This window comes from Enhydra lutris, unplaced genomic scaffold (genome assembly GCF_002288905.1).
Source record: "Enhydra lutris kenyoni isolate GAN:26980312 unplaced genomic scaffold, ASM228890v2 scaffoldscaffold26, whole genome shotgun sequence".
NCBI lineage: Eukaryota > Metazoa > Chordata > Mammalia > Carnivora > Mustelidae > Enhydra > Enhydra lutris.
Genome location: NW_019154110.1, coordinates 25,399,872 through 25,412,307, shown reverse-complemented (window position 1 = coordinate 25,412,307; position 12,436 = coordinate 25,399,872). Strand labels below are relative to the sequence as shown.

General features: G+C 44.6%; 1 protein-coding gene across 2 annotated transcripts in view; it reads right to left on the bottom strand.

Moving 5' to 3' along the window:
- Nucleotides 1–3,303: 3,303 nt before the first annotated feature.
- LOC111151582 (WAS/WASL interacting protein family member 2) overlaps nt 3,304–12,436 on the bottom strand; it is a 46,680-nt gene continuing 37,547 nt past the window's right edge. For both annotated transcript variants that reach the window (XM_022509655.1, XM_022509656.1), the window contains exons 6-8: nt 9,105–9,314; nt 7,642–7,743; nt 3,304–7,395 (exon numbers count right to left, since the gene is read on the bottom strand). In XM_022509655.1, coding sequence (XP_022365363.1) covers nt 7,355–7,395; nt 7,642–7,743; nt 9,105–9,314 — 353 coding nt within the window. In that variant the 3' untranslated portion in view covers nt 3,304–7,354. The remainder of the gene's footprint in view (nt 7,396–7,641; nt 7,744–9,104; nt 9,315–12,436) is intronic.

Below are 12,436 nucleotides of genomic sequence, written 5' to 3'. Positions count from 1 at the left end.
GTGAGCTACCATATAACACCTATCATTTGGGAGGCCGTTCTGGGTGCCAGGCAGAATATTAGGCACTTATTTACCTAATGTTCAACCCTGCAAAACACAAAGCCAGCGTGAAGAGGGTTAGAGGTCACAGCAACTTCCTGGTGGTGAGGAGCCTAGGACCCAGATTTCCTAACAGCGAATGTTTTTTTTGTCCAGTTCTACACATAAAGAAATACACTACCCTTGATCACAGTAGTTCCCTGATTTGTGTTTCAAACGTAAGAAATAGGGGCAGGTCTTTGCTTTTGTTAAAAATAAAAATAATATTCTGTGCACCTTATCATTAATTCCATTAATCCACACATTGTGGGGAGTTGAATTATGGCCTTTTAATTTTAAAATCTTCTTTTATGGCTAAACACCAGGGTTTCAGGGCCAGGGAAGACTGCTATAGAAGAAGAGGCAAGCTGAGCTTTTAATGAAAAATATAAATTAGAGCGGTAATTTACAGGCCAGCCTCCAAAACTAATAACCTAGCTAAGCCTCAGGTTCCCTCGAAGGCCAAAACCCAAATCTAGGAGATGGCAAGCATTTATCTTTCATCCTTCAGTTTCAAATGAAATAGAACAATGAAGCTGAGAAACAGGAAAACAATGCTATTACAATCACCAGTTAATTGTAGCCAGTTCATACAGGAGCTAAGAGCAAATACTGAGTGTTCAAGTGCATGCCAGGCACAGAGCTCAAGTATTCTATTTATTCCATCTCATTCTCACAAGCACCGAATTAAGTTGGTTTTATCATTTTGCAAATGAGGAAACTGAAATAGAGGGGTTGACTAAATTTGCCGAAGGTCACACAACCAGCAAGTGGAAGAGCTGGCGTTTGAACTCGGGAAGTCTGACAGCAGCTCAAACACTTGACCACTTAAACATAGGTGGAAGTATTAGACAGACACAGGTCCTAAATAGGAAGCCTTCTGTACACTTCTAAATAGGAAGAGATAGGGGCTCCTGGCTCACTCCGTCAGAAGAGCATTCGACTCTTGATCTTGGGATTGTGTGTTTGAGCATCATATTGGGTATAGAGATCACTTAAATAAGTAAAGCTTTAAAAATAAATAAATAGGAAGAGATATTAAGGGAGCACATTTTGGGAAGGTTCTCTAGGAGCTTAAATTTACAATAGAGATCAGCATTCACAGTCATGAATGGGAAGAATGTTCCCAGAGAATGGAGGTTTTTAGACCAGATGGCATTTCTGAGCTCTTAATAGAGCAACAGAACCCAGGAAGCAATCTTTACTGTTCATGTATTTTGATAACCTGGGCACCTAAAAACCATCCTTAATAACTTGAAATGGTAACATGTGTCCAGCCAGCTTTAAGGGATAGTGGTGAAAACCTCTCTTGGTTACAGTGGGCTAGAGGGAGCCCAGGAAGCAATGAGTACTTAGTATTCAACCTGGAGCCTATGAAAACACTCACCAGAAGAAAAGCACCGGTCCAAGGTAAGCCTACAGGATTAGATGACCACTGTGGAAGCAGGCAGAGAATCACAGAAGGTCTGGATTGAAGGGGTCTCTACCAGGTTACCTACACGATGCTCTCCCTTTCTGATACTACAGGAACACGCTGCACATGCCACCGGACTGTCTTGCTTCTTGGCCTCTGTCCTTGCTGTTTCCTCTGTCTGGAATGCCACACCCCATCCACCTTCCCTGGCTAAGTGCCATTAAGCCTTTTAATAACCTACATAGGTTTCTCTTGGTGGCTGTCCTGAAGTGTTCTACTAGACTCTCAACTCCTTGGAGGCAAAGACCAGTCCTATTCATCTTCATATAACAGATGCCTGGGGCACAGAGTGAATTGGGCAATAAAATGCTTGCAGCAGAAATGGAGAGGACAACCCTGCCAAATGAATTTCTACCTTTTCCATGAACACTTTGCAGCTGGATAGCATATAGTCTTTTAAATCTCACACCCCTAAACCTAGGAGTGGAAAATGAATTTGATGACGTGTAAAAGCGATCCAGACTGGGCTCCAATGATGTCAGATGTGAAGCGTTTCTCTGTAGTTATCCTCTGGGGTGGTTAGGATCCTGAGGTTGACATTTTAGTTCTCTTACCTCTGTCTGCAGAGTAACTGAAAGTCAGAGACAGGCCCCATCCTTGTAGCGAGTCACAGTTTGTGGCTGTGCTGGGCCAGGAAATACTTAAAACCGAAACATTCACAGTAAGCAGCTGTGTCTCAGTAATAATGAGACTAGTGTCCTTATCACCTGCTAACTGATACACAGTATCATGAGGGAAGGAATCAAATCACAATGGAAGGGCCTGTCCAATATCCTTTTGTGTATGTGTGCACAAATGCATGCACACACACACATGCAGAGACTAGCAGTATCACCCCAACAGGACAGAGAAATCTTACAGGTTTAGGAAACTGAGGGTCATTCAGGCAAGCTCCATTTGAGGGCTAAAGTCACAGGAGGAACAATTAAATCAATAAATAGGTAGTTTATTAATCATATTAATAACAATGATGGGTCAAATAATCAGGGATTCAGCCAATCTGGGAAGTATGGATGAAAATGAAAGGAGGCCTTTCCCCCCTCCCTAAGTTTTTATATCTAAATTACGTGAAAGTGACTCATACACACACCCATTATGAATCAGTATGGGAAATAATTTCAAAATCTTTCCTAGCGATGAAAGCGCAAGGTGAGCTCATTAAGTCTTAGTGGTGATTATGTCAGCTGACCACAGTAAGCAGAGAATGTCTGGTTCATTTTTCACACCCCAAGTCAAAGTTCAAGAAAGCCAGCCAAGATTGCAACATAAAAAGCAGGGAAGAAAAAAAGCCAACACCCACAATAACAATAGACACATACAGTCCATCTGCTGTCCCTACCCTTTTCTTCCATACCTCAGTGGGACAATCTGCCATGCAACACAGGTAGAAAGAATCCTAAGAGATGTAAGGAGAGGACACAAGGCCAGAGCGCCTCCTGGGTCCCCTGAAATCATGGGCATCGGGAAGGTAAGATGGCAAACGTAAATGATGACCAGAACTACCACAGTCACCCAGTGAGCATGGGTAACGAGAACTGTGATATTCAAAATACAGCAGGAAGGGAGGAAGGAAGACCCCTGGGAAGCTGCAGATGCTTCTGCCCAAGTCAGTGTAGCTACCTTCTTAGAGGTTCTAGAGTCAAACCACCACACTCACCAGAAGCAACAAATGTTCTCCGCTCCCTATGCCACCACTGGAGGCAGTGTTCCAGACAAGAGTACACAGTTTTCAGGTGTTTGTTTTTGTTTTTAAGCAAGGTTTAATTAAACTGCACGGCTTCCAGAAGAAAGAAGTGTACCAAAGAATCCAACCTGAGACCAGATTATACATTGTAGAGGGGTGGGGGGTGGGGGGTGGGAGGAATCACTGCTTATTAGGAGGGAGCACTGCAATTGGAATATATCTCCAAAATAAATCATACAATAAATTACTTTTTTAAAAGAAAATAAACTGATCCACATGCAAAGATGGACACACACACACACACACACACACACACACACACACTGCACACACACTGCACACACACTGCACACATCACTCTAGTCTTTTATTCAGTGTTGACTAGGACTTCCATGCTGGTCCCGTGGGAAAGGACAAAGGTTAGACATGAGAAAAGAAGGCTTGGCCCCTCTGCCACCAGTGGAATGAGATTTAAGACACTTAGAGAGGAAACCCACTAAGGTGTTAGAAACAAGAGTAGAAAGAAGGAAATAGTTATCAAGGAAGATTTTAATTGCTTCAAAGAGAGAGAGGAAGAAAGCACAGAAATCTAACACAAGTAAAGGCACAATGACCGTGGAGTTGAATGGAACCAAATCCTTCCTTCAGCTTAACAATTATCCTTCAAATTTTTTTATGTGTTTGGAAGGTGGCTGTAGTTTTGTTTCATTTTGCTTTTAAGAGATGAGTCTTGAAGGCAGAGTTGTAATGCCTTCCATTCCCTAAATCAGGGCGGCTTACAGAAAGCCACCTTGACCACATTGCCAGGGACTGAGATTCAGTAGGGAAAGAAAGGCTACAACTGGAATGTGAAGAATTGGATTTGCAGTTGACTGTAGATTGGGTTTCCCGAAGGACAGACAGCTCAGTGTAGTGCCATCAAAGGGCCTCAGATGCCCTATACTCCACCCCCAGAGCATTGCAGAAGGAAAGGACCCTGGAGTCACATTTTTCCCCCACTCCCATAAGCACTCAGCCTACAGATTATTTCAAGTGATCAGGAGAATTAAAACACACCCCAACCCTGAGTTGCTCTGTAGCAAGTCTATTTACAATTTTTTCTCACCTCTCCCTGGAGGTAAATCTGGATTTCAAGTTGGGAAGCTGTGGGGTGAGGGGATGCCCCCAGTGCAATGGCCAGTGGCTAGTCTCCTTGCCTTGGCCAGTTGGGAGGGCTGGGATGCATTTCTGGAGACAAGTAGTCTCACATCCATCAGGTGGGGTAGCCCTAAGCACCCTCACTCTGGGAGCCCAGGCCGTGAGGATGATGGGGTTCTGCAGCTGGAGGAAATCCCCAAAACCAGAAAAACCACACCTGGAATATCAAAATGATTTGATCCAAGTTTGGTGACCAAAGAAGAGGGGGGAAGAGGGGCATATAGCTCGTTTAAAAACCTGGAAGCCACTGCTCTGCTTCCCAGAAAGGGTGGAAAGAAACAATTAAGTTTTTCCCACTAGAGAAAAACATAAAACCAAACCCACACAGAGGCTTATAACACAGCTTCCTGATGCTTAGTTGGGCAATGTCTCTTCCTTCTGGGAGGGAATTAAGGGGGTTAAGGGGACTGGGCAAGAGTCTCAACATGAGACCACCCCATCTCCCACTGAAGAGACAGCACTCCTCCCACAAGCAGGTAAGAAGAGCAGGCTAAAAGGTGAGAAGTTTTAGTGCTCTTGCAGCCAGCCCACCTTAAATCTATAGTACAAGCTTTTTACAACATACAAAATAGATCAATAGCTATGAGGATCACATTCCCATTCTTCAATAGTAAATATACATGATAATAAATCTGTTATTAACAGAGGGACAATAAGGCAAAGACAATTAAATAGGTACTGTGCCATCAACATGCTCTCAAGAAGAAAATCCCTCTGATTAGATCTAGGCCCAGGCGTTTTTTTTCATGAGGCCAAGAAAATGAGAATACTATCAATACCTATGTGACACAGTCCAAATGCTGGGGAGTAAGAGAGGCAGCAGGTCACAGAGGAGGAAGATATCAGCCCCAATGAAAAGCTGGGGTTTGGCTTTTACTTGTGATACTTATTTTGATGCTCTATGTTTGAGTAAAGGGGGAAAAAAAGGATATACTTTGATAATATTATACAAAAGGCATCAACTCCCATTTCAAAAACAAATGGGAGGACTTCACAGTCCAAGTTCAGTAACTGGTCAGCATCTCCCCTGGAACTCTGCTGCAGGGTTAACTCTTGTATTCTTTTTCCCTCCACTCGTGCCCTGTCTCAGCACTACTGGCTTCAGAATGCTGGAGATACTGCTGAGAGATAACTGCTAACAGATTTGAAAATAAAAACGATAAAGAGAATGATTAGAAAAGGTTTGGGGACAGACCTCATCATGGTTTGTCCCAAGAGTCAATGTAGTCCAGGGAATGGCAAAGGATAGCAGACCCTGAATAAAGAACCCAAGCTGAGAGCTCTCCCACCTGCATGGGAAGACTTGGGTTTCTCTGGGCACCATGCACAGATCCTTAGTCTGTGATCCAACAGACTGGAGAGGTCCCAAAGGCAATTTAAGCCTGTGATGTACCTGGTGAAAATTTTTATTTGGCTTTCCCCATCCACTTCAAGGAATAGCCTTGGCTCCTCCCCTGCTCTCACTCTCAAGCTTTTTTTTTTTTGCACTCAGCAAGAGTTGTAGCAAACCAAACCATCCATATGCAGAGCCCAGGAGCTCCATCTTGCTGTGAGAGAATGGTGAAGTCCCATCCCACTATCCAAGTTCAGTTTCTTCCTAGACTGGGACCCTCTATTTCCCCTGCATCCTTGAACTAGGACCCGGAAGACGAAAAAACATATTGCTGGCTGCCAAGAAAGATCAACTGGACTGAGGCACACTTCACCAAAGTCTTTGTGCTTCCTGGCACAGAGGAATCTGGCTGTCCCCATAACCTTCCTCACCCTTCTCTATTCTGCTATATTAACCCCTGCAGTCTTGCAAAGGCAAGAGTAGTGGAGAAAGGAACAGAAGTACCTGCTAAGTCAGATGGGCTGTGAACTTTGGAACAAGTGGGCCTTAAAGTCCTTCATAACCCACAGAGTTGACCCTTCCACGAGGTGCTTCACCTTCCCTTGTCATCCTGGGACACCCATCAGGGGCTAAAGTCTCTGAGCAGGCCTCCAGGGCCAGTCAGAAAAGACTTAATTGGTGTCAAGGCCAACACTCTATCTTTCCATCTCCCACTGCAGGTTTTTGGAGTTTGTGAATCTGTAATGAATCAAAGTGACTTGTCTCTTGAGGGGATGGGCAGTGCAGAGAGGAATAACAGCCCTCAGCCTCAGCACCCTGAGGAAACAGGCAAATGGGCAGGGAGTCCCAGAGGACACAAATGGCTCCTGGCCCCTTTGCTGCAGAGAAACTGACTAGCTCTTAAAGGATCCCCAGTTGATTTCACCCTCTCTTTTTATTAGATGTTTAGTTCAACTGATTAGTATTTAGTGTTTATAATATCCAACTTCTCCCTGGGGTGGTGGCATGGGGTGGGGTGAGAGCAAAACCAAAATACCCCTAAACAGAAAGCAGACCCATTTCTTTGCCTTTTCTTCAAACTTGACCTTTAAAACAGATCACTTCTCTGCAAATTCCTTTCCTGTTTCACTAAAAATGCCCACCCCCCAGAAGTCCTGGCCATGCCAGCCTCCTAAATGAGGAAATATAATACAACCGCCACGCTTCCCCCACAGTGGGTGGGAGAAAGTAGGAGTACAATTCTCCACCCTGCCCCAACAATGAGTTCATTCATCATAACAAGGCACCTTTCCCCAAGAGGAAGGCAGGAGACATGGAAGCGTTTTCCTCATCTGGCTAGCAGGGCTTGCAAGAGGAGGGATGGATGCAGGGTTTGAGACCCTACTGTCAATATAAAGAGTCCAATCACCAAGTCTAGAGACAAGATGCATAGATGGAGGTGAGTGGGGAGGACGCTTGGTGTCTAGAGATGGGTTGCACTGGAGAAACACGTCAGGAGCTCTCATGCAGGTTTCAGGGGAATGGAAGGGACCATCTGAGCAGAGGTGAGGGTCCATCCTTTTCCTGAGGAACAGGACCAAGCCAGGCTTCACCTGAGAATGGGCGGCAGAGGTGGGGCTCCACGGGCAGCTGAAAAATATAAAAATAAAAACCACATACATAAGGTCAACCACCAAACCCTGAATAACCTGAACATTCCTGACATGAGAGACAGGTTCTTTAAGCTAACCTTTAAAATTTAGGGACTGGTTCTGTTGTTCCCTTGTTTTCTTAAGAAAATGCAGATGAGGAGAAGCAAATTTAAATCTAAGAAAAAATGACCAATTCTACTTCCTATAGAATTATGGAAAAACTTTCATTGACTACTCTTCTCACCTCGGTTTGTTTTGCTGGGATATATTCTCTGAAAGTGTTTATATTCTTCTGGAGCAGGAAAGTCTTCTACTGGATGGAAAGAATACTTTGACTCAAAATCATCTGGGAAAGGAACAGAATATTAAGTCAAATCCTCCTTTCTTGTGCTCCCACATATTTTGTACCACTTCTGACCTCCACCCCTTGCTGATCTCCCTCGAATTCTGATGGACCACAAGGGCCTGCCTGGCCCACTAAACTGAGGTTCCTGAGGCCAGCAACAGCATCTTTCTATGCACTTTGCATGCACAGAGGATATGCTCAGAGGCTCTTTACATTAAGGAATGAGTCTTTGAATTAGTTCTTTAAATCTTTCCACCAAGAATCAGGCACTTAACAGGAAAGGAGCCCAGCTGTTTGCACGGGAAGAGAAGGAAATACAGTTCTGTTTCAGTTAAAAGCCATCTTAGAGGCTGTCACCATGGGAAACCAACTGAACTGAATCCACAGATTGGTAGACATTAACTTAAAATGGGAATTTCTGTCACCAGCTTAGTGAGAGATCTGACCAGATAATTCCCCTAGGGCCCAGGTTACCCTCATTTAGCTCTACCACAGAGCTGGGACAGCCATCTCATGGCCTCCGCTCCCTCTTTCCATGGCCCCTCTAGAAGGCGGCTCAGATTTTTCAACTGGTGTGGCTCAAACACATTCCAAAAACCCTGGTCCACCAGTTAGGAACAGAATGAGACTGGGGGCGGAGAAGAGGCAATGATTCAAGAATCTAGAGTGTCAGGTTTGAAGGACACTGTACAGATCTTTCTAGGGATCCTCAACAGAGGATCTGAGGAAACCCTATGGACAACCTTTGCTTGGGGCTCCATCTTAAGATAAATGAATCAGAATCTCTAAGGTGAGGCCGGAGACTCATTTATGACCTTGAAAAAGTTAAATCTGATACACTCCTGATCTCACCAACCTCCTCATTTCACAGATGAGGGAAGTGAGGCCCAGAGAAGTGAAGTAACTTCCTCAAAGGAGCACTGCTAGATTGTGGCTCTGTATTATTAATGTTGTGTACCACGGGTTTTTGTTGTTATTTTTTTAAAGGTCCAGAAAGGCCCTCTCCTTCCTAGGAAGATAGACCATTCCTGTCTGAATAATCCTGAAAAGGCTAGTCTCTGACCCAAAAGCTAACCACAAATGACCCTTGGGGAGCAAGAGAGTAGCTTTGGGGCTATTAGCACAACACCTACCGATTTTACTTCCATCTCTTCTAAAGCAATCATACCTAGAATTCATATAAGGCAAGGGAAGTCAATGGAGGGGACCCAGAAGTCTGAGGGGCAGTGAGGAGAGGAACTGTTGTGAACAAAGGATACCTAGTGACCATTCCCGCTCTAGAGTGGCCACTGGAATTAGTGAAGTCACCACAGGAACTACAAGACTGAAACAGCGATTACTGTTACCCAGCTATTACTCACCCAAGAAAGATCGGACAGTGGTAATAGAATCTCTGTGGCCATTCCTCAGGGGTGGTGGAGGAGGAGGGGGTGGCCCAGCTGGCGTCCTTGAGGGAGGAGGTGGGGGCTTTCCTCGGCTCAAGGGTTCTGACCCATGCATTCGGTACGGTGGTGGGGGAGGGGGAGCATCCCTGGCACCATTTCGGATCATGGGTGGCGGGGGTGGAGGAGCTGGAAGGAAAATCCAAAGCAGTTAGGCTGAGATACAGAGATGGTGAGGGGTGGGGGAATTTGAGAGATGTATACTAGGAGTGCCTTGGTGCCTTCCCAAGGAGCCGGGCTCTGGGAGCCTCTGGGCAGCATGTCAGGTATCTAATTCACCCTCCTCTCACTCCTATTCAACAGCGGGAACATTCTTCCAGATCCCAAAGTCCAGAATAAATGTGTGACCCTTTTCATTTTCTGTGACAAGTCAATCAAGAATTCTGCCTGCTCTTGATCTTTTCCCTGCCTTCCTCCACAATCCTAATTCAAGCTTTCTCATATTTAGCCTGTTCTACTGCACAAAGCTTCCCAAATGTTCTCTCTCATCTCTTGCCACTCCAATCCATTCTGCATACCAACTCACTAATCTCCTCCAAAATACTTGCTCAAACTCTTCCAAGGGCTTTGCATTTCCTTTATCATGAAGTTTCAAATCCTTGGCTTCTACCCCAACTGCGCCACACCCCATCATCCTCCTTTCTTACACAGCAATTTACCACGCCAGGCAGCCTGATCTCACCTTCCCCTCTTCCTTGCTTGATTCCCTAGGATGAGAATCCCACTGTCACTGCTGTATCTCTCTACTACACTATCATATTGTATCATAATTTTTCATGTTATGTGCCTCTTCCCCAGCACCCTAAGTCAGGGCAGTGTCCATTCATCCGACTTCCCAAGCTCAGCCAAATATACAGCACACAGCAGGCACACAATCATGTGCTGACTAAACCAAACCATATATGCTTTGCTCTTGTGACTCCCCCAAAAGACGCAGAAATGCCATCCCTCTTCCCTTACTACCAAGCCCTACCTTTCCTTTAAGATTCGACTCAAGCCCATCTTTTCCAGGCTTTCCTAAAGCAATGCACTCTCTTCTAATTCCCTCCTTTTTTGTTCTCCAACAACATTTAGAGGCTGTGTCACTTATTCTAGCACGCAGTAGTACAGACTAAAATGAGTGATTCTCAAAATATGTACAGTAGGTTCATCTGCAGAAGTTGCATTATCTCCAGTGATAGGCTCATTGCTCAAAAAAAAACTGGGAATGGGGGCGCCTGGGTGGCTCAGAGGGTTAGGTCTCTGCCTTTAGCTCAGGTCATGGTCCCGGGGTCCTGGGATCGAGCCCCACATCGGGCTCTGTGCTCAACGGGAGCCTGCTTCTTCCTCTCCCTCTGCCTGCCATTTCCTCTGTGCTCTCTCTCTCTGTCAAATAAATAAATAAAATCTTTAAAAAAAAACAAAAAACTGGGAATGCTTCTTTGGAAATTGCCTCCAAACTCAGTTTCGAACCAGACAGACCCATAAATATTATATGATGTTCACATCTCATTTCTCTTTTATTTTATTATTATTTTAAAGATTTTATTTATTTATCTGACAGAGATCTCAAGCAGTATGTGGTATTATTCCCATTTCACAAATGAGGAAACTGGGACTCAGGTTGTTTATATGAGGTCACAGATCTAACAGACTCAGCACACATCTGCTCTTTCCACTATGCCCACACTGCTTTTCATAACTATCCCAAGTACTATATTAACTTCCCCCCAAATGTATAACCCACAAACAGAAGTTTATCCTCTGGTACCGCCACGTCCCACAAGTAGCTGTTTCCTAAATAATACAGGAGGGACTACTTAGCTTAACAGACAACACTGGTTTAGTGATAAAGGGTGCATCATCTATCACCTTCTTCTTTTTATAAGTACACTCTACACCCATTGTGGGGCTTGAATCCATGACCCTGAGATCAAGAGTCACATGCTCTACTGACTGAGCCAGCCAGGCGCCCAAGAGTGTATCTTTTTTTTTTTTTTTTAAGGTTTTATTCACTTATAGGAGAGAGAGAGAGGGAGAGAGAGCATGAGAGGAGAGAAAGTCAGAGGGAGAAGCAGACTCACAGTGGAGCTGGAAGCCCAATGCGGGACTTGATCCCAAGACTCTGGGATCATGACCTGAGCCAAAGGCAGTTGCCTAACCAACTGAGCCACCCAGGCCCCCAAGAGTGTATCTTCTTATTCCTCCTAAATTACTGCTGGAATTTCTGTAGAGTGACCACAGTTATGAATGAAACAGTAATGGGATGATTTATGTAGACAAGGGGACCAGCACTGTAGGCCCAGTAAATGTTAGTTTTTGGTTCCCCTAAGATGAACTCTGAATGTCTCCTTCACTCTTTTCAAGGTTTAAGTATGAACAGGTGTTACTGGAAGCAGTAACTTCACAGATCTCCAAACCTTGATTTCACCCCAAATCTGCCCAAACCAAAGCTCTTTCAGGTCACCTTCAAAATATTTCCCTAAAACCCAGATTTCTCAGGACCCTGAGAGTCTGTATTCTAGGAGAGGGCCAGGGAGTATAAGACAGCCACAGTTAGCTAGGCTCAAAAGGATACCAGCCAGACACTGAACAGGTGGCAGTGATTAGAGCCAAACCCGACTGGCCAAACAGAGCAGGACCAAGAGCAACCTGCTTGCTCCTTCACGGCCCTCCCCCAGGGATGCTCATCCCAAGGTTCTGCCATCTCCAGTAAGTTTCTGGGCTCTTGGTCACATACAGTTTTAAGACCGTTTCAGGTGACAGAGGTGGAACCCAAGGACCATAAGAAAGAAGCAGTTTGTGAAGAAACCTGGGGTGGGAGATCACCTTTTGTAAACCTAGGTAAACCCAATTTTGAGCATGATGGTATTGATTCTTTAAAAAAAAAAAAACAAAAAAACCTCTTAAAAATAGTGTTTTTTACTCTGCAAAGAAAAAACTCAGAAACGCTATGTACCAATAAAATTGATCCCTGAGCACCCTGGGAAGACAAAATGACTCCACACTTTTTCAAATATAAATAATTAATATAGAAACAAAAGTTTATTATCATGTAATATTGTTACAATATGATTTCTGTTTTTTTTTTAATTTTATTTATTTATTTGACAGAGATCACAAGTAGGCAGAGAGGCAGGCAGAGAGAGAGGAGGAAGCAGGCTCCCCACTGAGCAGAGAGCCTGATGCGGGGCTTGATCCCAAAACCTTGGGATCATGACCTGAGCCAAAGGCAGAGGCTTTAACCCACTGAGCCACCCAGGCGCCCCTAT